This window comes from Clavelina lepadiformis, chromosome 4 (assembly GCF_947623445.1).
Source record: "Clavelina lepadiformis chromosome 4, kaClaLepa1.1, whole genome shotgun sequence".
In the NCBI taxonomy this organism is placed as follows: domain Eukaryota; kingdom Metazoa; phylum Chordata; class Ascidiacea; order Aplousobranchia; family Clavelinidae; genus Clavelina; species Clavelina lepadiformis.
Window position 1 is genome coordinate 11,257,423 of NC_135243.1, and position 25,424 is coordinate 11,282,846.

At 35.6% G+C, this 25,424-nt stretch overlaps 2 protein-coding genes across 4 annotated transcripts in view; both read left to right on the forward strand.

The window, feature by feature from the left end:
* LOC143452019 (sodium leak channel NALCN-like) overlaps positions 1-205 on the forward strand; it is a 71,127-nt gene extending 70,922 nt beyond the window's left edge. For all 3 annotated transcript variants that reach the window (XM_076952828.1, XM_076952829.1, XM_076952830.1), the window contains one exon: positions 115-205. In XM_076952828.1, the coding sequence (XP_076808943.1) occupies positions 115-133 (19 nt within the window). In that variant the 3' untranslated portion in view covers positions 134-205. The remainder of the gene's footprint in view (positions 1-114) is intronic.
* Positions 115-24,069, forward strand: LOC143452021 (sodium leak channel NALCN-like). The gene is made up of 16 exons (XM_076952832.1): positions 115-292; positions 3,076-3,218; positions 5,072-5,138; positions 5,244-5,364; positions 6,096-6,207; positions 7,997-8,142; positions 8,289-8,421; positions 9,406-9,533; positions 9,647-9,761; positions 9,830-9,959; positions 10,105-10,241; positions 10,963-11,174; positions 11,392-11,542; positions 11,626-11,770; positions 18,124-18,207; positions 23,088-24,069. Exons 1-16 carry the CDS (start codon positions 139-141, stop codon positions 23,258-23,260), a joined length of 2,151 nt encoding a protein of 716 aa, XP_076808947.1. The 5' UTR covers positions 115-138; the 3' UTR covers positions 23,261-24,069.
* Positions 24,070-25,424: the final 1,355 nt, after the last annotated feature.

A 25,424-nucleotide genomic window follows, 5' to 3' on the forward strand; every position in this document is an offset into this window, starting at 1 on the left:
CATTCAAGTAAAGAAGTGATGTGACAAGTTATAAACATGTTAAAAAATTAAACTGACACTTTGAAAGAAACAATGTAGTCAACATGTTATTAACACACTTATTTAAATTTTCAGGTCGGAATTCTGCTTGTAGCTCTTATGTTTGTATTTGCAAGTTTTGGTGTGCAGGTGTATGGAGGTAAGCTTGCTGCATGCAATGATGACTCCATTACAACAGAAGCTGAATGTAGTGGAAAATTTTATCAGCAAGTTTGGGTATCTAACAGTTTGAATATGGATCTCAACCCATCTGGTAGGACGTTGAAACATTATGTTTTATCTGTAAAATACCGTGACGCGACACCTTATCGAAAGACACTTTATCGAACGACACTTAATCGAACGACACTTTATCGAAAGACACTTAATCGAACGACACCTGATCGAAACGACACCTGATCGAAACGACAGTTGATCGAACGACACTTTATCGAACCGAAAGTTGATCAAACGACACTTTATCGAACCGACAGTTAATCAAAACGACAGTTGATCGAACGACACTTTATCGAACCGACAGTTCAAGCAAGATTTTTGCGTGTTTCTCAAACATTGAAACAATGGGTCATTGTGATGTTCAGCTATCTGTCCATGTTTGTTTGATAAAGTTGGATTTTGTAATTTTTGAGATATTGTGATATTTATATAATTTTGCTCTCTCTCCGCATTGAAACGTATTACTCATTTACGCACCAATAACTTGACTAACTATTCTTTTTCGTTCTCTTCTCACAGCGGGGGCGCGGCGTAACAAGAAGAATTTATAGAAATGTGTCACTTTTAGAAATACCTAATTTACACTAAATTCACTTTCTTTAGTTTTACAATTATGATGTATACAGGAAGCCAGATGATGTTTCTACTAACCTGTAATAATCTCATCAGTCTACGACGCATAGGTTTCTAGTAATTAACGATTGCAAATGTGTGTGCGGGGTTGGCCACACCTAGCTTTTTTAGTAAACTCGCGAGCCTGGTTAGGATAGGGTTAAAAGATCCACAATTTATCGAAACAACTGACGATATGCACTGTTAAAAGAACGACAATTTATTAAAAGAACCACAATTTATCGAAACAACTGACGATATGCACTGTTAAAAGCACGACAACTGACGAAGTGCACATTTCAATCGCATTCATTTAATTACAAGTTATGTGCAATTGCTCGAAGATAACTTTTTATGTCCATATTTGTTGAGTCATAATTTTCAACTATGCTCTTCAGCCGTTGGTTGACAGCGTCGTAGCGCTTCTTCCGAGGTGGGCCATCGATTCCAGCACTCAATTGCTCAATTAACATTTCGTTGGAACCTTGTTCCCGCTTAATTTTTTTGACGAGTCTTCGAAGCGTCGGATGGGATAATGAGACACGCTTGCTGAACGCATTGTGCCATCCTTCAATGCTATTATTCGTTCTTGGAAGGTCATCTTGAACCCGGTGGAAAACATTCCAACACCGGATACGAAATGGAGGTTGACGACGATTCCTGCGACACAATCGTCCAATCCAAGTAGTTTCAAAATAGTCAATGTATTCAGACAAGTGCTGCTCATCGTCGTCACTGAACGTGGCCAGGAAGTCCTCGAACCGTTGTACAACGTCGTCAGGCGGAACGAATGCCAGTGCCTGGAAGCATTTTATGCGAAGGGCGTGCTCTGCATCTTCATTGAACCACCGCTGCAGAGAGAGAGCCTGAATTTTCCGGAAGCTACATTGGCCAAAATGGAAAAGGTAGCCGAGAATTTCTGCCCGAGGGAAGCTGGAAGAAAGAGCATTATATGCTGTATTTTGACCTAACGTAACATTTTGACTTTATCTGACCTAATAACTTCTATACCACACGTCGTACAAAGCTGAAATTTGTTTTGTGCTTGTTTCATAGCATTCTGAGCAGGTAAAAAAAATTGACCATAATGACTTTTGGTTGCCCTACTCATAAATAAATAATAACATATAAATAAATGAAATATTTCCTGTTGATTATGAATTTATATCACAGACTACGGTAACACTTTTTCCCTTCTAGCGGTTAGTCACTTTATTTACTTACCTGATGCCTCATTAATACAATAATTCACACTCACTTCAGTACATTGACTCTGCAATCTCAATCGTACCAATCACAAGAAGCGCAAAATATCTGTATTCACACTTCAACAACACAGCATTAAAGTGACACTTGATGCTGCTTGCTTTGTGAAAGTTTTTCAACATCTGGTGACAAGTCATATGAAGCAAGAACCAGAACATTTTTTAAATAGGCGTCGGAAATGCGTGATCTTAGCTTGCTTTTCGTGAATTTCATTGTTGAAAATATTTGTTCACATGTGTACGTGCTACCAAGCATCGAAGCCATTTATTTTGCGCTGTCGGTCAAGCTGGGACAAAGACTACTTTCAAGAAGCTACTTTGTGTAAAAGTCAGGCAGCGACATGCCCCTTCCTATAAAATTTTGCCTTCAATTCCTTACTCTTTGTATCTATAATGACTAGTCTAGTCTACTGTACAGACAATCTCGTACTTAGCAATTCTCGTGCGTATTCTTGTGATATCTTATTAATATGTGGGCGGGCCGGCCGCCATGCGAAATCGAACGCTTTATGATACAAATATAAAATATAGATATAAAATATAAATCGTCAACTTTATGATATATACATCACAATTCATTAATGCACACCATTACAAAGACCGCACATCACAATGGCTCATTGTTTCAATGTTTGAGAAACACGCAAAAATCTTGCTTGAGCTGTCGGTTCGATAAAGTGTCGTTCGATCAACTGTCGTTTTGATTAACTGTCGGTTCGATAAAGTGTCGTTCGATCAGCTGTCGTTTCGATAAAGTGTCGTTCGATCAACTGTCGGCTCGATTAACTGTCGTTCGATAAAGTGTCTTTCGATCAGCTGTCGTTTCGATCAGGTGTCGTTCGATAAAGTGTCTTTCGATAAAGTGTCTTTCGATAAGGTGTCGTAGTACCGTAAAATACCAACAAATTTTTAAATAAAAGATTTTGAGTTATTATGTTTCAAGGGTTTATGGTACCAAGAGCATGGACAAATCCGCGTAATTTTAATTTCGATACCATAGGATCAGCTATGTTGGCTTTATTTGAAGTACTTTCGTTGAAGGGTTGGGTTGAAGTGCGCCATGTTCTTGTTACGCGAATGGGCGCGGTATATCATTTGTGTAATGTTTGTGTTGTTTTTGTCTTCTGTTGGTTTTGTATTGTTCTTTGCATAATAATAGGAAGTTTAAATACGATCTCTTTGCTCTTTAGTTGCATTTAAATTGGTTTTGCCATTGCATGACCTTAGATGCTTAAGAATGTTTTCATCCTTCTGTAGTGCGATATATTTTGTTTGTAATATATAATGAACGTCAATCGCAACTTGCACAACGGCTAGCTCGATAACCGGGGATCAGGCGTTGACAAATCATCATCTATGAGGAATCATTGCCGAGTTTAGGTCATGTAAACACTTTTCTTAGCCCGAAAATGAAGATTATGATATTATACCAACATTTCCGATTAACTGGAAATGTTTTTGTGGTTCCCAGAGCATATCTGACATCGAAATTATTTCAAAAAAGCATCCATTTAAGAGGATAAACTATGGTATAGAAGTCTTTATCCATAGGATGAGCAAGGTCTTTGGACGACTGAGCTGTGTAAACCATGTTTACTGAGGTTGTCTGTGCGCATTTTTTGACAATCGCATTATTTATTTATTGCTTTTTCGCTATGTAAGAATTCCCAATTGTTTACCCTAACCACTGAACAGGTAAAAGTTGAGCTGATACCTTTCGCAATGACATCTAAATAATAACTTGCTTCACTGGGGATCAAACAAAGGTTTGTACCATCCCCAGCATGGCTGTCTAATCATTTTGCTAGTTGGATGTTATTTACCCTGGTAGTGGATTGTTATAAGCTAAAGTGAATGTTTTATAAGTTAAAGCTGCTTTACCTTGAAATTTTCACTTCAACTCTGGAGCGGATTAAAATATTTCTGATGGAGGTGCTCTGCTAATATTTGATGATGGTAATGTAGGCAAGCTTGGGTAAAAGGTAAAACTAGGTCCCATAATTGATTCTAAACGTCAGAGTTAATGTTTTCACTGTCTTCAACCACCTGTAGTTTACAACTCGTAATGTTTATTCTTGAACCGAAGAAAATCTTTGCATGTCATATACTCAATGATGATTTTTCATCGTTTGAGCTGCAGTTACCGAGTTGGTCTTTGTGTAAGTTCCAGTTGACACCTACATATTTTTTAAGATTTGTCTTTGGTGATTGCAAAGAAGTTTTAAGAGATAGCGTCAATCTATTTATCTAATTTTCTCCTGTTGATGTAAAAGTATGAATTTTGGGAGACCATTGGAGAAAGTTAAGAAACTGTCTCGTCACTAAAACACCTTTAAAAAATAAATATACACTCAAATGACTCAACAAAGAAGCAATAAAAATGTTATGTTTTGACATTTTTATTTAAGGTGTGGTGTTTAGTACCCACTAACATTGCAGATCTAGCACTGTAACGACTCCGTTATCGAGCCAAAAATGGCTTGGTTTAGTTTTTAGTATTTCACCCTTGGTGGTGATGATAGACTTTGATTTTGAAAAATCTATAGAATGTGAGATTTCAGCATGGGATCTTACAGTTACCAAAGGAGCTTTTTAACCTCTCACCAAGCATTGGGTACTTAATTTAAATATTTATAACAGGCAGTTACTACTGGTTCTACATTCTTTTGTCACACTGTCTTGTACTGTACTGTACACTAAAAAAGGATCTATCGGAGAAATGCATAAACTGAAGTAGTTCAGTCACTCCTGTCAACTTCAAATTGTTAAGCTTCAGTTTTATATGTATTTCAGAGAAAAAGTCCCCATTCACTTTCATCCATTCAAACCTTTTGTTCAAATTTTACATAAATTGGTTCAAGAACATTCCATTTATGTGACAAATATTATTCATGTGGATATATTTAATTTTCTAACACTTGACTATTTTTAAATTGTAGATTCATGCAATTTATATCCATCTTTTCGTTTTTCTTGGATGCATGATGGGACTCACACTTTTTATTGGTTTGTTTCCATAATATTTCCGGATAATACTGTTCACTTACATTGAGTATGTACTAATAATTCATTTGCAATTTTTATCAGTATGTTTGTGTTCTATGTTGTCAGGTGTTGTGATTGCCAATTACAATGAGAACAAAGGAGCAGCATTGCTGACTGTCGACCAAAGAAGATGGGAGGATCTTAAAAGCAGATTAAAGATTGCACAACCCCTCCACCTACCACCAAGGTTAAACTAATCTTTTGGTTAAATAAACTTTTGACTGGGGTGGGTTCACAGTTTGATTGCAGCCTTCATTGTCCATAATACAACAATCTCATGGTTAAGTACACATCTTAGATGTAAGCAGCTAGTGCTAACTTATCTAATAGGTGAATGTTTGACAAATACTGTCACAATTATTTAGTTACTGTATGCCTTATTGTATACTGTAATAGACAAAAGAAAATCAAATCCATCAAACAAAATCATCGGGTTCATTTTAATTATCTACTGTGTTTTGCTGAAAATATTTCATCTTCAATCTAAGTTTGCAACAAATTTTTGCGTAATTACGAAGAATGTGACATTAAACTGATTTGTACTTAAGTGGGGGTTCCTATTTATGACCAAGATAGATTTAGCTGCATACTTTGGTTGGTGAGAAAATCAAAATGAAATTGATATATCATAAGTTGTAAGAGCATCTCACTCCACTGCATTGTTCCTCTCTATAAAATCTCTAAACGATTTTCACATTGCAGCAGGAAACAAAGTTGGTGCATTGTTTCTTAATACTAATTTTAATATTTCATTACAATCGGTATCTACACGGGTTACCAGTGATATCGATACGCATTGGTTGTTGTAATGTTACTTATTTAAAAAGTTTAAATGAAACTTAAACATGAGTCTTGCATAATATGTGATTTGTTTTATAGTTATGTCGTGAACATAATGTAAAAACAATATTTTAACAGGCCTCTTGAGAATGATATTAGAGCAAAATTTTATGACTTAGCAGAGCATCCATATTTTAAATGGACTATTGCTAGCTGTGTGATGATTCGATCGCTTTTGCTGTCATGGAAAGTAAGCTTAGAACAATTTATATACATTTTGTGGTAAATTAATGTAGTGGTGAAGCTAATGAAAAAAACATTTGAATGGTTTTTTAATAACACAACTTACTTTGTTATCAAAAGCAGAAATGTAGCTATTACGGAAACGAAACGTATTCATTTCAAAGTCAAAATTATAAATCAAATTATAAAGAAGTATCCAATGCTTCTTTACTTGCAACGATATTCGCAATAATCAATTCTGAAAATGTTATCAAAGTGACATCGGACCCACAGTAAATTTAACACTATTACAGTCACTATTTAGATACGATACTTTCAAAATCAATTGGTCACATAATCCTATCACATACAGTATGCTTCAACTCGCTTCTTTTTGGTTGCTAAATTACCGATCTACCGTTTAAATACGACAATCTTCTGTGCAAAAACATGAATCGGTACACTTAAATCTAGTTTTCACACATTTGCAACGGCCAGGACTACCTTTTTTCACTTGCAATGAATGAGAGCTTGACACGATTGAGCAGCCTCAGTAAGACTAATCCAGATTGGCTCCCAACATTCTGCTTTCCTAATTCAACCCCAACTACAAGGACATGGTACCTGAAGATTGTGTTGCAAATCCTGATTCCAGCACAATTGGCACGCTTTATGTGTTGTTCTAATGCTGCTTCTGATGGAGGAATGTTTTTCAAGCTTTTTGACTTTTTATTGAAAAGATGCTTTTTTGTCTAATTAACTTTCTGAAACTCATTTTTCCTGTCATACATCAGAAATACAAAATGTACTAGCTGCATATTAACCGATTCATGCTTGTCATTTCCGAGCATGCATCAGTGACTACAGCAAAACCTTCCATGCTTACAAGGCCGTTTTCTTCCCTCTTCTACCCAAAAATGATAAAAAACCTATGAAAGCATTGAACACCAGCAAGCTGGATTAAGTTCTGGAAGTTAATGAAGGCACAACTTCAGTCATGCCACTGAAGTAGAAGTTCTTTCCACAACCAAGTACTATCAAAAGCTCATCAGATCTAACCTGACAGAAAATTGTTACTGTCCGTACTACAACATCAGTATCTACAATGCAAATGGGCACCTTTCTGTTGCCCTTATCCACTGCATCTGCTACATGCAGAACAGTACTGAACTATTTTCATGTGAAATGAAACAAACTTCTTGAAAATGTTTCTGTCTTACTTAATTATTCTTGATACCACAGAAACATTTGTCCCGAATCAAAAAACATTCTGTTATCCAAAATAACAGTTTTTACCTTGATTCTTTAGTTATGTTTTTTCTTCCTCAGACAACAATAACCCAGTTGTATTTCTTTTAAGACACCAAAGTTGAACAGCGCATAAATTTTCTGGCCATATCCACTCCGAACATGTTCTGACATTTTTTGGTTTGTTTTCGTATCCAAATATTATTAGATGAATCCAGAAATGACTAATGATCTACTCCAGTTCTCTTGGCCACATTTCCATGCCAGTGCATACTTTATGGGAAATGAAGGCATTCTATCACAGCTAATAATAGCTTACTTCTATCACCATATAAAGAATAAAAACACCCAACGACTTTCTGATGGTGTTTATGAATAATGATTGTATATAAGCATATGAACTGGCCCCGCCAATAGTCATAAATTACACACCAAATGTATAGAATTTTACAGTTATACAAATATATGCTTGTGGACTCCAAAACATCTTACGCTGCATGTAAGATTACATCATTTGTTGCTATTTTTTATTATAGTTACGTAATGTAATTTACTATATATTTCTGCAGTGGGAGTCCCATCACAATCAGGAATTTGATTATGCAAAGTACCTTGTGTGGTCATCAATATGTTTAACATTTGTATTTGTTTTGGAAATTGTTGTCAAGGTTATTGGCATGACTTTTTTGGGCATGATGAGCAGTTGGAGAAACAGGTTTTATTTGTTAAATTCGTAGTTTGAGAAATATATATAGTGTAATAATAGATACCTGTTTATAGATTTTAGCAGACTTAAATATTTTTTATTTTTGTTGGCAATGTACTTATAACTTGAAAGAATAAGTGCACTGTAATTTTTAGATATGATGTGCTTGTTACTATGCTGGAAATTGGCTGGGTTTTCATGTATTTTATATCATCTGATGAGGAAAGTGTGTACAGCTCGGGATGGATATTAGTTGCCTTTCGTTTCTTTAGCATATGTGGAAAGCATGTATGTTTTTAGCTCAACTTTTGGGAAGAATGGGCGCTTATGCATAGATAATTAATTAATAAGTAATAGTAAAATGGAGCATAACAATATTTTGAGTGCTTTATATCAGTTGAAATGTATAAAATGCAGTTGAACCCCGGCAAATCTACCATTTACTACACACAACTTTAAGGAAGCAAACTTCCAAAAACGAGTCAACTTCTGTTTATTTCTTTATGTAGTAAAATTATTAAAAATGCAATTACTCGAAAATCGCTCCATAAATATCCCTAAAACTTTGCATGTGCACTTCCCTGATACTATCTCATACTGGAATATGGTAAAATCACAGATTTCGTGCTTTTTCATGCCAGATTCTATTAAACTTTTTCCGCGTAAACTGAAACGCATCAACTGTTAGGAAAAACAACACCAACCATGCTGCCTTCTTAATTTTTGATCCATACGCCTCCTTCAGCGTAGGATGTGTTTATATAATCCCATTTTCATTACTACTCACTACAGCAAACATTTTAATTAAAAGTAAGCTTCGTTTATGTTTTGCACTTGGTCACAAAATCATGTTAGCTCAAAATATATTCATATTGATACAGTAAAGTATCAAAAACAGAATATAAGATTTGCCATCTCTTAGTATACACCTGATGAAGCTAACTAATGATTACAAAAGCTCATGCACAAGAATTAAAAACAAAAACAAAAGCTAATCCTATAGAATACCATCTTATATGCTGTTTTTATATTTTAGTATATTCCATGTTGACACGGTTCAACCACCATCAGCTATATAGATACAGTGATACATACTGATACACATGTCTTTTATTAATATAGATAGTAAGCAAAAATATCCAGATATGAACGACAGTTATTATTATCAATGTTACAGTGTTAAGAGACGTATAAAACAAAAATCATCTTTTCCTATCATTTGCTGTTGTTATTTTTATCAATTGAGTTGCTTAGGCTTCTTTTTTGTTTTAGGCAACATTGAAGATGCTTCTAACAACAGTTGCAGTTAGCGTGTATCGTTCGTTTTTTATCATTGTTGCCATGTTTATTTTGTTGCTGTGCTATGCATATGCTGGTGTTGTGCTTTTCGGAACTGTCAAGTCAGTTTTTATTGCATTTTCCAAGAACAGTTTACTAAAAGTATTTTACTAAAATAGAGTTAATTACTTTTGTTGGTAGCCCACCGTATATATTTCACATAAACACTATTTAGATATGGAGAAAACATAGATCGACATGCGAATTTTTCTACCGTGCCATTAGCTGTTACAGTTTTATTTCGAATAGTTACTGGCGAGGATTGGAACAAAATTATGCATGACTGTATGGTAAGTCATTGTTAATTTGTTTCAATGAATTCGTTGATCTAGCACATATGGTGTATCCACGTTTTTAGATTCTTCCACCTCGTTGTACACCTGCCGATCACTATTGGGAGACAGACTGTGGAAATGTATTGGCAGCACGCATGTATTTCTGCAGCTTTTACATAATAATAGCATACATCATGCTTAATTTATTAGTAGGTGAGTATTTTCCAGTTGTCTGCCTTGTTATTGGAATTAACTGTGAAACTGGTTTTAGTTTTTATTTACAATGTTTACAGGTATTTATTTCCCTTAAACGAAATTAACTAAGTTTCTAAAGCATCTTTTTGTGTTGTTTATGCAGCTATTATTGTCGAGAATTTCTCACTTTTCTACACAATGGACGAAGATATTTTGCTTAGCTATAATGATCTACACATGTTTCAAGTAACATGGAATATGATTGATGTTAAACGGAAAGGGACAATCGACGTAAGATCGGTAAGTTTTATTGTGACCATGTACTAACCCCTCTTGTAAAACGCAAAAAATTTGAACAAGGTGATGATGATTATACATTCCGGGGCTGTTATTTAATGGTTGAATTGGTTGTGCTGTAACAAAGTTACATTTTTTATTGTAGTCATTATACAAGTATGAAAAAATATAAGACACGTATATCTGTTTGTGTTTTTCACTTTTCAACATTTTTAGAGTTAAATATTCGCGACTGTTGGATACTGGTGGCCTAAAATTCCATGTTGATGCTAGTGCCACAAACATGTCAACTAGTATCAGATTTATGTCATCTTATCATTTTGGGTCATTCCTTTTTGATTTTGGCATTGTTCATTGACCTATCAAATCCTCTTTACTTAAGATTTTTTTCTCTGCTCATTTATTTTTGAAGCTTTGTTAATGGTTAAACTATGGGATTTTTGCAATTGTATTCCTAAAAAATGTTAGTTAGACAAAACTGACGTCGGCTTGTGTAGCATGGTCATTTCTATTTTGATAAAAGGCGAGTTTGACTTCACCACACAAAAATATACCCATATGTTACTACCCATAAAAAATATTTAAATTGAATATGGATTTGGGCTCCTATCAAAACATTTTTTGTGTGCGATTCATGTTAAAAACATGTTCGATTGCCTGCTTGCACCCAGCTGATACTTGGCTTATCATTCCGGCGCCATAATTTACCCAACTATATTTTTAGGTGGAATCGGTATTGAAGTTACTAAACGGAAGATTGGAAATAAACAAAGAAAAGGACCACCTTCTACTGAAGCAAATGTGCTATGAAATGGAGAAGTTAGGCCGGCGAAGCACCACTGGAAACCGTTTTAACGGAACCAACAGCAATGGAAATGGTTTGGGATGTCGACAAGCAGATGAAGCTCTTTATGTCACCTTTCACGACGTCTTAATGTAAGTTAACATAGATAGTATGGTTGAATAAACAAAACTGCAAATATAGTTTTGATCCGTCTTCTATGCAATGAACCTTGATCGTCACTATAGTGTAATAGGGTATTCAAGAAATCATGTGACGCTAAAAGCGTATTAAGTGTGCTTTTCCAGAAGTCTTGTTCGTTTGCCCTGTCAAAGGCTTTCTCGATCTCAAAAAATCTCATCTTTATTCCAGGATGACTGCCTACAGAAGTGTTGACATTCGGAAAAGTCTCCAGTTAGAGGAGCTGCTGATGAGAGAAAAATTAGAATTTGAGATTGAAGAGGAAGTTGCCAAGCAAACAATTCGTAGATGGCTGGAGAGATGCATTCGCAGAAAACGAGCAGTAAGCATGATTTATTTCTCACAACTACTTTCTTTTTTGCAAACTTGATAGTACACATATATGTATTTTCACAATCGGTGCAGCAGACTCATTCTACCACTGACAATCACGAACACTTGCAGCCAGTAATTGTGACTTCAACATTAGAAAATGACTCTTCTGAAATACCTGCAAATGCATGCTTTTCAAGCCAAAGACCCAAGGGGAAGGATTCAGAATATCCTGGAGGCAAGTTGTATTGTTAAAAGTTTGTTTATTATTGTAATCTTTTTTATCTTGTTTTTTTTTTTACCAAATTCAGATCTTTTTTAACATTTCTAAGTGTAAATCTATGATATAATTAATTTTTGTCATACGGGTTACTCGTAACATAGATAGAAGTAAAATTGGATATCCGAAAACAAAAAATTAGATTATTCCTGTTATTTGACCACTAACTTAGAAATGCCTTTTTATGCTGAATCCACACAGATATTCAAGCAATAGAGTGTAGAGAGATGTTGCTTGCATACAGTACACAAAGAGCTCTCAAAAAATTTGTTTGCTGCTTGATGCTGTCCACAGTTCAGTTTGATAGCTAGTCGTTGTCTGCTCTGTTGAACTGTGACATTTACATACCAAGATGTTTTTCCATTCCATAAGCTTGTCATAAACATCATTTTAACTTTTTCAAATTAGATGGCTATAATAGCACTAACTTATAAAATATAATTGCTACTTAGTTCTTAATTTAGTGGTCATTAATCGCGAATAGCATTTCCCAGATAGATTCAAACAAGTCTTAAACGCGGTTTAATTTTGTAAAATGTTCTTGAACATATTCTGAGTATTGTCCCTTATACTAATTTAATCCACAATACCTCTATGTACTCTATGGGTTTGTATTTCTTTTAAGGCAAAGGAAAATTGTTGTAAATAAAATGAAAAATAATATGTCGTTGGCCTTCTGCTGTTGCCGATTTAAAATTTGTGAGTATTTATATTAGAACTTCAAATTTCAATACAAAAATTTTCAAAATACAAAGTTACGAATCTTATTTACTTTGCTATAATCGTCAAAATACCCATTCTATCAAATATTCCTGTTAACCCACTTTTGAATTCAATTTGCACACAAACTTCCATTGATAAATCACATTTTTGTTATGCATTTTCAAAAAAGTATGGTCCATTCAACAGGTTTTATGGGACAAGCAAATTATGATACATTGCTTTGACACTACGTTTTGAAATCTGGAATTATGTCTAGAAAAAAGTTTAACAAACAATACTCCTTCATAGACGCCCTACATGGAAAAATTATTTGCAAAAGATGCTTCATAAAAATCCTGGATGTACCAGATGCCTTTATCAGCTCATGCTTGTTCTCAAGAATAGGACCTGATAGCAGTGTAATGTATAAGAGAGGTTTGAAGCCGCCGTTGTATTTTTAGTAACACCGATAACTCTCACTCTGGAAGGGATGTGGTCATCCCAGTTTCACAGGCCGTTATAATACTAAACTGGTGCTATACAGAAATGTAAATGCGACTTAAATCAAACCATGGAAGAGTGTCTTGAACCTCGAGTGGTTTTATAGAATCTTACGAAAAACGTGCATACCGCAAACAAGACACTACGTTACGTAAGACATTACTGTTGCGTAACTGATTACAAAATGGTACAAAATAAAAATGGTACTTAAGCATATCAAAGGCAATAGATTTTAGACCAGAAGATATTTTCTTCCGATAACATCAGCATATCCTGCATGTATGACTCCTACAAAGAAAAGTGCGCTGTTACAAGCACCGTTCCATCTAGCGGCAGATTTTCAATAGCTTTGTGTCATTATTAGTTATTTGTTTGTGTATGATAAGTTTATAACATTTTATCTAACTGAATAAAGTCAAACCCATGGATAAGTGCTTGTGCAGATTGCAATGCAGATACAAACTGACCAAAAGTTTGACCGAAATGCATATTGGTATCGAACATTTAGAAGCTATATTGCTAATATGCCAAATATTACTGAAGACAATAATCTGGACATAACTTGTGAATCATATTGATCCTACTGTGTACAACTATATTAGCGAAGCTACCACCTTTGACGAAGCAATAGGTATCTTGAACTCACTAATAAAATGTCTGCCAGGCATCGTCTTGCCACTTGTAGACAACGTATTATGGCAACTGGCGTCATCTTGTTCAAGATTTCATGGAACAACATGAAAGTTTCAGTATTCATTTTGGAGGACCTAAACTGATTTTAGCCTTGGGCGCCTTGTCTCCTCTGAAAATACAGTCACCGCCGGAGTTATTTAAGCACATGACTACTGACTGTCGTCCAATCACTACCAAATGTTGTAGACATTCAATGGTTGAGAGAGCTATTATCGCCGAGGAAATAAGAACACTTTTATACGAAGCGGTTATTAAGCCAAGCAACGTCATACTCATATCCCTGTAACACCCTTTGGCAAGATATTAATGACGCTTGCTTATGTTCAATGGATCAGGTGGAAATACAAAATAATGGGTGACAATCGAAACTTGCACAAAGGCTAGCTCGGTAACTGGGCTTGAGAGATGAAGAATCATCGTTAGGTTTAAGTTGTGCAAAGACTTTCCTCTGTCCAAAGATAAATATTATCATACCATACCATATTAAACCAATTCTTAATGAAAACAAGTGGGAGTATGTACAAGTAGTTCATCGATCTATAAATTAATTATTCTACAGTATATAGAAATGGGTAATGTGAGCGGTATAACGACATCGTTTCAACAGCTGTAAAACTTGCATTGAATTTGAGAAACCTCCCCATAAACCAAAGGGAATTTGTCCTTCCTGATGCTTTGCACTGCAACGAATACGATTTCTGATGAGTGGCTGTGTAGTTATCAATGTTAGGATAGTGAGAAAGGCAGGAAAGTGATAGGACACAGGAATTGCTCGAGTATCTCCGACCAACAAAGAAATTCTCGTGTGGAGTCAGAGTCTGATCAGCCAATTGTAGGCATTGGACATTATACTGAGGAAGAATTATATTCCCCAGTTAACAGTCCTGGACCTTGACCTTCTTCTGACAAGCAGAGTTGCGGCAATAGCGATCTCTGGATCACTTGATAAATTATTCCTGAAAAGTTAATGGTGTCAATTCCTAGGGAGACATGGGTATCACATCACCCCTGGTGCAAAATTGGGGTAGCTTCAGGTTAGCACGCACCCCACTTTTTCCAACGTTTGCTTCCCGATAAATTTAAACTCACGGGACAGACAGGAAAGCAGATGGTGTAAAATGGGATAATAAAAGAGGATAGACAAAAGAGTAGAAAGCGCAACTGGAGGTGGCCTTTTGCGACGATTTAATTATGACAGTATACCTTACTCGTTTTTATGTGGTAACTAAAGCTCACCTAAGCAACCAACTTTCAACAATAGGAAATTCTCGCTTTTAAGGAGAGAAGAATGTTATGATTTCTAGTTATGTTAAGCATGATTATATTTTGTTTAATTACTTGTCTGTTTCACTTACGGGTCCTTTAGTAATCAACATGCAACGTTCGTGCATCACTTACTGTTACAAAGAACAAGATTATTCTCTGATTATTATTCTGTTTTGAAGTAAAGCGCTTAATAATATGATCAACTAATGTGTTCGGGACATTTACCCATTGCGGTGGTCCCGTTACAATTTCGATGTCAAACAAAAGATAACAACCAGACCCAAAAACCAAGAGGATAGTGTTGTACTGCGCCACCCCTATGTTCTTGTGACATATGCATGATGATGTTTAGTTTTCATTCTTTTGTGTAGCATTATCATTTGATAAAAACTTGTTGCTGTCTACAAATGCAAAGAAAAGTGAGAACTTGTCTCGATAGTTTCTCAGCAGAATGGCAAGAAAGTATAAAATAATGCAACATATCAAAATATTAAATTTTTGTATGGGTATTTTTCTAATTTGCTATCTTAGAAAATTGACATTTTTCTTCCATTTCACTTTTAAAATATATATCTATATATATGTATATGTATATATATATATGTATATATATATATATATATATATATATTAATCTTTTGCTCCTTTGTTGGCTAAGGTCAGGGGTTGTCTCTTGTCGGTTTGAAGCTTCACTTCAATGCTGCCGGTAAATGTACTGGCGCAAGAGCCTGGTCCTTCCTTGTATGTCCCTTTGGAATTTACTCTGCCCAACTTCTCGGTCCCACACATTGCTTAAGAGTTCTGTCCTATGCCTGATTGGCGATCATCTCAGGATTTGAGAGTTCCTAAGCTTTTGCACCTGGCAATATGTTGAATGTTAGTCTGCCTAGTTGGCTAGGCGTTGTTCTCAAACCTTGCAATGAAGGGCATTGATACCGGTTATAATCTTGGTTGTACTGGTTAGTGGTAGCTGTTTCCCAGAGCTTGTCGTGTAGGCAGCTGATTTCAGCTTCTACATGGCTACCTGCCGTCTTTATAAGCCTCTCCAGAGGTGCTTACAGGTGGACTGATGCCTTGATGGCAAAAGAGAATGATGTAGACTTAAAATGGTGCCCAAAGTATGTATATAACTATAGCTCATGAAGGACGCTGTTTCAACTAAGCAGAAGAAAAAGTAAAATGAGAAATATAAAAGGCCGAAGCAGCTTGTGCAAGAGAACATGCAAAATGCCTCCAGTGTCTAAACGACCACCCAAAGAACCCCCCTTGGGTTTGAAGTTCAGTTTGAAAGAGCAATCCCTACAGATTTTGCTGGGCCACCTTCAATAATACAGCTTGGGACTTCTTGCTGCGTTTCTCGTTATGGAAGGTTATGCCATCAGGACAAGGTTTAATGGTGGTATCCTCCCTTGTTTGACGCAAATGGGAGCTTTACATCCAGAAGTAGTTTCGAGAAGGTTTATGGTTTCTTCTTGAGAAATCCAGTTTGGTTCCAGAAGAGGTCAACCTAGCCATTCTGCATGAGGTCTGTAACATCCCCTTGCTTACACGCTCCAAAAAAGAATAACTTTTTTGACAATGTTAACAAACACAGTGATCGAAGTGTTTCCAAGATAGCGTAAACACATGGTGGCGCTAACACAAATATTGTACGGACACTATAAATCACCCCGTGTCAAATTTATAGCTCCCTATTCACTAAATTTTGCCTACATAAGACGAACACAGTCCACTGCACTTAAAACAAGACCAATGAAGTTTTCATACCCAAGTCATTTTCAAAAACCACATTGTACACAATCATCATAACTCCCCGGTTCCTTGAGGTCATTACTAAGCCATAGATTAATAAGGAGCTTAGTAACTGGAGGTTTAATTTATCAACACTGGTTTGAGTTTACGGTGTTTCCACATCCCAGTTAATTGCATCCCTACAGTATTAGCATTAAATTTCTTTACATGCGACACATTACGTTTATACTGTACACTAGCATTATCAACTACATTACTGTTTCCATATTGTTCTTCCACAAGGAAAAGTTTTCTATGTCTGAATGTAATTTATCAGGCACATTTTGTTTAAGTTACCGTGCCCCTGTCTAACGTCATTATGCACAGCAAACCGTCTTAAGTCGGCATATTCCTTCTTCTTTTGCTTAAATGGAAGGTCGTTACCTTCCAAGGTAAAGAAAATATCCTGTAACGCAGCTCCTCCACAGTGTAATAAAAGACTGAATTTTTTCTTTTTACCGGTAACATTTCTGCCTTCCTCGTACACTTCGAACGAAATTTTTCCACCTAGTCCAGCATGAAGTATCACCTGGCCTCTCGCAATTAAACGTAGTCAGATTGAAGTTATTTAACTCCTTTCTTTTAGCCTTTCTTATGGTGTTAGTTTTGTCGCCAGTGTAACACACGCTCCAAAAAAGAATAATTTTTCTTCACAATGTCAACCAACACAGTGGCTGTACTGTGTACAACATAACATAAACTCATGGTGGCGCTAAAACAAATATTGCACAGATATTACAAGGTCAATGCTGACTACTTACCTACGCTGCAACAGTTCAACTTTGGTGAACTACATGAAATGATATGGAGTCCATGAGGTAGACACATGTCATCTAAAGAGAAAAATGTATTAATTTAATTGACAACAAAGTCAGGAAAATTTTGTAGTATTTCTGAATAATGCATTAAAATTTTTATAATTACCTGCTTTATCTTTTCCTGTATTCTGGAAAGGTCAATTAAAAATCTAATAAATTGCGATAAATTTGAATTACTTGGTAGGCAAAAGTGTACAAAACACAGTGAGGATGTTTTTGAGTGCTTATGTACACTTGCAACCTCAATAGGAAATAATTTTATCCTTGCTCATATGCTTTGCCAACCTAAAGTAATATTTCCTTGCGAAAATTATCTGTGTCGATAGAGCATTATAAGATGCAGGTTAAAGAATAGAACACATTTGATTAATGACCCATATTCAATTTCAGCAATAACGAGGTTACCATAAATAGTTTTTCACATCCAACCTTAACAGTAGGTTGGTTGAAATTAAAATGCATTTAAATTTTAACAAACACTCACTGTATAAACCTGTAACTGTCATTGACTTTTTTTCATTTCCTGATATGCTTTTTTAGGTAATGAAGAATCCAACAAACCAAAAAACTCCGAAGTGGGTAAACATCGTCGCCATGGACTATGGAAGCCTCCACCATCATTCTGTACGTTAAGTAATGTGTAATGTGTGAGTGTAGTATTGAGACTGAGGGTAGTCTTTGCACGACTTCAACCTGGCGATTATTTCTCATTGCTCAAGCCCGGGCTAATGAGCAACCTTTGTGCAAATTCCAATTTACACACATGTTTTGTTTTTGTTTGTCTAGATTTTTTATATTTATTTAATTGCCCGAATTTACAACTGTCCACCAGGTCTGCTGAAGAAGAGCAAGTGTCATCAATGTCTTGCTCAAAGGCATTACAATAGTATAGTGCTACTGAGTATCAAACATGGATAATGATCTGCATTTGTTGCAAGATCAGCACTCCGCTACCAAGTGAACTATTTTAATGAACTAAGTAAAAGTTTTTAAGCTGCTTTCAGAAAAGGCAGATTTTCCACTTGGGACTATTTTTATCTAGTGTTGACATTTTATTGCGTCATGGTTTGGGGTTTCGCCAAGTTTTCACTGTTTCACACTACGCAACTAACAGAGGCGTGACAGTAAAAGCTCCAAGAATATAAATATGTTTTACCTTTCACGTATATAGTAGGTTTGGTATGTAGCAGGATTGTTTTTGCCACCCTAGTATAGCTGTGGGAAAGTTGGTACATCTGGATTACCAGAAGACCTTTGAACGTAGGCTTTATTCTGTTTTTATTGCACAACATATATATTGCGACATCTTGATAACAAATTAATTTTTGTGCTACTTTGTTTGGCTTACTACTGAAAGTAAGTGGAACACTAGAACAAAGAATGTTATATTATGTCTTTGAACTGCGTAAGATGTTGCTTAAAAATTGACCACAATATAAGATAACTTGTTATAATAGTAGAGAGATAGGTAAATGAAGTTTATTGTTTTGTTATTACTTCAGTTTTAGAGATCAGTTAAATTCCTGATAATTCAAGCCTGTAGTGAAGTGTGTGAATGGGGATGTTAACCACTATAGGGGGGAAGGAGATTAGTTTGGACTATAATTGTAACCAGCACAGATCAATGGACTTTTCCGATATACTGCATTGACAGTAAATGACTTAGTTGTTTTGTTGTGTTTATATTGTAACAGTAGCTTCTTTTTTTAATTACAGAACCACCGTAAGTCTTTTTTATGTAATGAAAATTTAAGAAGCGATGAACATAGTCTAGCAAAGCCCTTTCAGAAAGTCACCTTGATACTTAATCTATAATAAAGCTAGTTTCTAAAACAGAATGCTGGTGGTCTATATTTCGCCGTACTTAATAATTTTTTTCTAGAATGAAGTTTTAATAACTTGAGCGTGATGGCTGAAATAATACCAAGCTTTGTTCAAAGTTACACTTCATTCAGTGAAAGATTGGACTTACCACAACTCCAGCCGTTTTTACTTTTGTCTCTGTTATTTGTGGGAAAGAAATTTCCAGTTTATGGCAAAAAAAAAATAATTTGGAAAAGTTTAAAAAAGCCGTATATGGTGTTGTTGGTAATAAGGTATAGCTTTTTGAATGCAAAGTATAAAACTCCAATAAGAAGTTACCGCCAAACCACAACATAATTCTAACTGAACGTTTGCCTGCATGGACACTTAGGATAGTACTGCCAACATTGAAACTTTAAACAGTATCTACAGATGAGTAAGTTTTCTACCAAGTTCTAAAAAAAGAGGAAGCACGTTTCCGTCTGACATTTGTCAAAAATACCTGTAAATCCTAAACTTTCAATGAAAAACAGAGCCTTAGCTGAGACCTATAACCAATCATTGCCAAGCCAAGCACGAAACCTCCACCACAGCACTATTTGGGTTTGTGCACATGCGATTATTTTGTTTTAGCATTTGACGGAACCAAATCTATTTGTGTCCATTTGTCGAGGCTCAAATTTTGTCTTCAGTTGAATAGGACAATATGCCAGGCTCGTATTGCATGTTTGTTGATACAGTATTATATAATTTAAATTCAAATATTGCAGAAATTGAACAACAAATGACAATCGAACTTGATAAATAATTGGGTAAAAATTAACAAGCTTTCTTTAAATTATGGTAAAATGTTTTCATTAAAAACAACACCCAAAATTGCAGATGGCGAAAAGCAAACCTGGCCATAAATGGCAATAAAATAGAAAGGGCTACCAAAATTAAATATCTTGGCGTAATACTAGATGAACAATTTAAATGGAATTATCATGTTGAAGAGTTAGCCAAAAATTGTCAAGAATATGGGGTATCTTGTGCTCTATTTGACAATTTACCAATAAAAAGATTTTGAAGATCTTGTACTATAGTCTAGTTTATAGTGCTTTACAATATGGTATATTGGCTTGGGGATCTGCATCAAATAGTATTTTAAAACCATTAAATGTAATTCATATAAATTAATAAGACTAATTACCTATAGTAATGAATATAGCAAACTTTATTTTATGGTATTATTTTAATTAATTAAGTTTCAGTTTTCTATCCATTTTAATTGTTTTCTTTTGCAATACAATCTGAGGCAATTAACCTAGATGGCCATGACGTCTTTTCACTGCCCCCACACCAATCAATTATTTTAAAATTATATTGTGATACTTTTACTTTAAATGGGTAAAATAAACTATTTCTCTCTCTTTCTCTGGTAAATATGCTTATAATGTGTTAGTGAAAGGAGTAATTGAGCTAAGTTCGTTTATCGAGCTTGGTAAATTATCTCATTGTCTTGGTTCACAATATTTTAGTTATTATATTTTTAAAGGACTTTGTACCTAGAAAGAAGTTGAATTTTGGTCGGGTTGGCAATATTTTGTTTCTGGTTAGAATTCCCGTACGGCTGGTTGGCGATAGCTGTTTCCCAAAGTTTGCCACATAGACAATTGCTTACAGTTTCTTGATGGAACCTGCCGTTTTTATGAACCTCTCCAGAGTGCAGGGCGGGCAGATGCCTTGGTGGCGACTTTTTCTAAACAGTGCCTGAAGTAAAAGATTCGTATGACCAGTTAATGCCATGTATACTCTACTCCTTGTATGATGCTGTCTTTACTACAACGGGCTGCAAAGAGGCCAGTGAGTTGAACGAATGGCCATTCAATGAACGAGTGTTTAAGATGTACTAGGCCAGTGCTCGTCCATCTACCTCACCACAGTTCCTTAAGTGTGCTAAGCAAGGTCTCCTGCTTAAGCCATACGCTATTGCGAAACCTGTTACCGGACTAGAAATCGAGCAAGAGGTGCAAAGAAAGCTGCCTGGAAAAAAGCAGAGCGAGAAATGAAGGCAAAGCACGAAGTTCAACATGCCATTCCAGCTGTGGGGGAACCAACTTAATCGTTATAATTCCGCTAGAATAACTGCTTTTGCTATTCCCTTTGAGATTCAAGCTGCAATTGATTCTCCGCTCGAGGTCAAATCTGCTCTTACCTTTATGTGAACAAAGATGTTTGCTTGGTTTAGATGTTTGGCGTCACAGATGTCTAGTTCTCGTGTCTTGAATGGGGTTCTCAAATCACTGATGTTAGTTTCTGTGTTTTCTGGTGTCTAAGATGTTTCGTCCTTTTGCCTTGGACGTAGTTCCTGTATCGCATAGGACGATATCCGTGCTGTGGATGTAGCTTCTGGGTCACATATGTTGGTTTCTGTATTTTCCTACGTTATATACGATGGTTCTCTTTTCCCAGACGTCACCGTCTCTGACCTTGTGCTACACAGTTAAATTTGTTTTGTTATAATATAAATGTGTTGTTTCCTATCCTTCTTTGATTATTTTTCTTCATTCCGTAAGATGATTTCTGAAATGTTTTAAGCACGGGAGACCATGCGGATAAGCAAATTTCCTGTCATATATTTCTAATAACAGACAAAATGTCGTGTCTGTTATATGTTAACCAATGTATTTTGTATTATTTCGTTCATGCCTTGAAAAATTTGTATTAAACGTGTTACAAATACAAACGTTTTCACCCAAACAAAGTCAAAAGCCATAACAATATAAAAATCAGTCTCGACACCATTGAGGTATAGGCTAACCTAGTTTTCCAAACCTGTACAATGTGTATAATGTATATAATATAATGCATAGTCAAACTACCAGTCAAGCTTGGTTATGGAGCAGCAAAATTAGAAAATTTGTGCCATTGTTTTGAATTGAAATAACTTGAAACACAAATTAGGTCAAGATGAAGGCAGAAATATAATTGGACCTAACACAAATATCAAATTTGTGGCAAAAAGAATATATCGCGCTGTTCGATCATGGGTTTCTTTCCCCTTTTCAGTGGAGATGTTTATACTTTAATTTTTCATATTTGTCGTACACCAATGTTTGTTTTAGGCACAGTAAGATCAATTTTAAAAATTCATTCACGTGAATTATTTATTGTGGTCGCACTGTAGGCCTTCCTTTAATTCAGTTATTTGCGTCTGGATATAATGTAGCCCTGAATTTATGCTATTTTCTGTCAATTGATTTAACTGAAATATTACCTCACTAAACTTATATATTTCGACAAACAAAGTGTCACAGTTAACGAGGTCTGACTAATATGAATTTCTCCCAGCATTAATATTTGCAATTAGTCATTTTTTAACATTGGCTGGTATAAAAGATCACAAACAATATGAGAAGCCGATTTTGCCCTGGCCTGAAGCAGGACCGTAGACCCTTGCTTTAGCTTTGGTTTCTGCTGTTATCCTTGTTCTTATGATCGGGAATGAAATTTGAACTCAGTCTTTCCGACATGTCAAAAAAGTAAATCTTTCTCAGAGATCGAAACTTGTTAATTACTTCAGTGTGTAAACGCAGTTTGACGTATTATAACATGGATTGTCTAAGAACTCGCCACGGTAAGTTTTCCTTTTAAACTTTCGTGTAAAAATGACTTTGCTTGCGATCATATATCAAAATTGTTATACTTAAATTATTCAGGTAAAGCTTATGCTGGCTGCCTTCCATCTGTGATGGTTGACGGAATAAAATATGAAAATGGTTTGAACTACGACAACGGGTTGCGTGAAGATGAAGCAACCACCTTATCCACCGACCTTGATCGATGGTGGAGTGACAGTAATTTTTCAGCAGACAACCATTACAGTTTATAGTAGCTTTGTGAATCTGAAGCGTGGATATTTTGTGGCACCGTACATTGCATATTATAATAGTTGTGTGTTTTATAGTTTGTGCATATACATGGACTGTTTTATGTATAGTAGTGCACTGACCAATGAGTATTTCTTTGTTGTTTAAATTGTGTTACGTTTACTTATGTGATGTCGATAACTGCCCACCACGAGTCCTGCGAGGTGACCTGGGTCATTCTAGACTTACCGGTAGCTAGTTGCCAGATGGTTGGTGTAAGACTGTAATTGAAGAAACACGAGAGTATGTAGCTTAGTATAAAATTCTTTTTTAAAGTCTATTTTTAGGACCCGAACAATCTAAAATTTTGCGATTTTTGTGAAAATATTGAATGTTATACGTAACGACTTTAAAAAATTGTTTTAGACCAAACAGAGGCCAGCATGGCCGATGTTGGTTTTCAGTACCGGAATTACCCTAGCAAATGGTGTGTAAAAAACTTCCAGGTCGCTTGTTAAGTTAGGCCACGGGTTCTCAGGTTTTTAATCCTTTCGTTTTGACCCATAGTTCGTTTACCAGACATTTCTTACATAACTACTTGGTTTTGTTTTGATATAGCGTCCTTGAAACTGCGTATAAACATTTATTAGTCATCAATCAGCAAAGGCATAACCACTGTTAAACAATTCGTGACAGTTTTAATAAGTGTTTTTTTTTCATATCACGTGGTACTATGAATTTATGTTTAATATTATTACTTTTAATAACGTAATATATCTTTTTGATTGTGTCCATCCGTTCCTGTTTCTAAATAAATATAGCTTGTAGCCTATCGTTGAAATTCACATCTACAACAGTATCATGACAAATCCGTTTTGCTTTAGAACAGTTAATAATTAACCGCAGCATTTAATGGTTCCACGACATATGACCGCGGGAAAATGACCGCGAACAAACTCACCGGGGACAACTGAACGTGACGTAAATTGACCGCAAACAAACTGACCGTGATGTAAATTGACCGCGAACAAACTAACCGGGAACAGACTTACCGGAATGAAAATTGACCGTGCAAGTGCTGAATTATTGTGTTTAAGTTGATGGCAGTATATGATATGTAAAGTAAATATTTGTTTGTAACTATTTCCTTTATTTTTAACAAAATTTTTTTTTATTTAAATACACATTGAAACATTTATTTAAATAAACAGAAATATTTCCGGAAATACGAGAAATACGAGTAACAACATTAAAAGAAGTTCACTGCAAAACACATATGACACTACATAATAAGGGCACTAAAATTTACACAAACTGTTATTTGACAAATCAGTCAACCTTGACTGCAATACACATACTTAATTGGCTGAGATTAAAGCTGATGCGCGACTAGATAGTGAATTAGAATTTTGACCTTTTGACGGCCAATTTGTCGCCGGTTAATTTGATCGCCGGCCAATTTACGTCACGGTTAATTTGATCGCCGGCCAATTTGTTGCCGGTCAGTTGTCCACTACCAGTTGTCGCCGGTGAGTTTGTTCACGGTCATATGTCGTGATCCCGCATTTAATATTAACACAACCTCGTACTTGCCTAGTAAAAAAAAACATTTAGATTCATAAAAGTATCGACGATAAATAGGTTTGATATTTTTGAAATACGGAAGCGAATTTCAACCTAACAAAATAACTAATGACGGAGTAAATAAACCTTGCGTACAATTGTGTGGCACATTGTGTATCTGAATGATGAATCCATTTAAGACGTACGGCGTATACCCTTGCGCAAAGGCCTAATTTCTTTCTTTATTTTAAAAAAAATTACTAACAATGAAAAATTCCACATGGAACTCCCTGAAATTTTGCATGTCAATTTAGCAGGGTGGTCCAAGACCGCCAGCACTAAGGTTTACGTTAAGGTTTTGGGTGGTCGGACGATTCAACCCGCGGACGATAACGAACTGCGTAGACGTTTTTGTAAATGGGTTGAATCGTCCTAGGTTGAATGGTCCTGGGTTGAATCGACCTAGAACCGATTTTAGGATAACATTGCGGGCCGCAAATAGTGAATTCACTAAAAGACTGATTACTCGAAAAATCCTGCATGGGGCTTTCTGAAATTTAGTAACTAATACGTTGGACTACCGTACCATAAAATGCCATCTTAAAAAAGATTATTTAAACTTTT

Excerpts from the sequence above, each read along its gene's own strand:
- LOC143452021 (XM_076952832.1), top strand. The coding sequence starts at position 139 with ATGTTTGTATTTGCAAGTTTTGGTGTGCAGGTGTATGGAGGTAAGCTT. Across the intron at positions 3,219-5,071 it reads TTGTTACGCGAATGGGCGCG|ATTCATGCAATTTATATCCA; the intron begins GTATATCATTTG and ends TTTAAATTGTAG. Across the intron at positions 10,242-10,962 it reads GGACAATCGACGTAAGATCG|GTGGAATCGGTATTGAAGTT; the intron begins GTAAGTTTTATT and ends CTATATTTTTAG.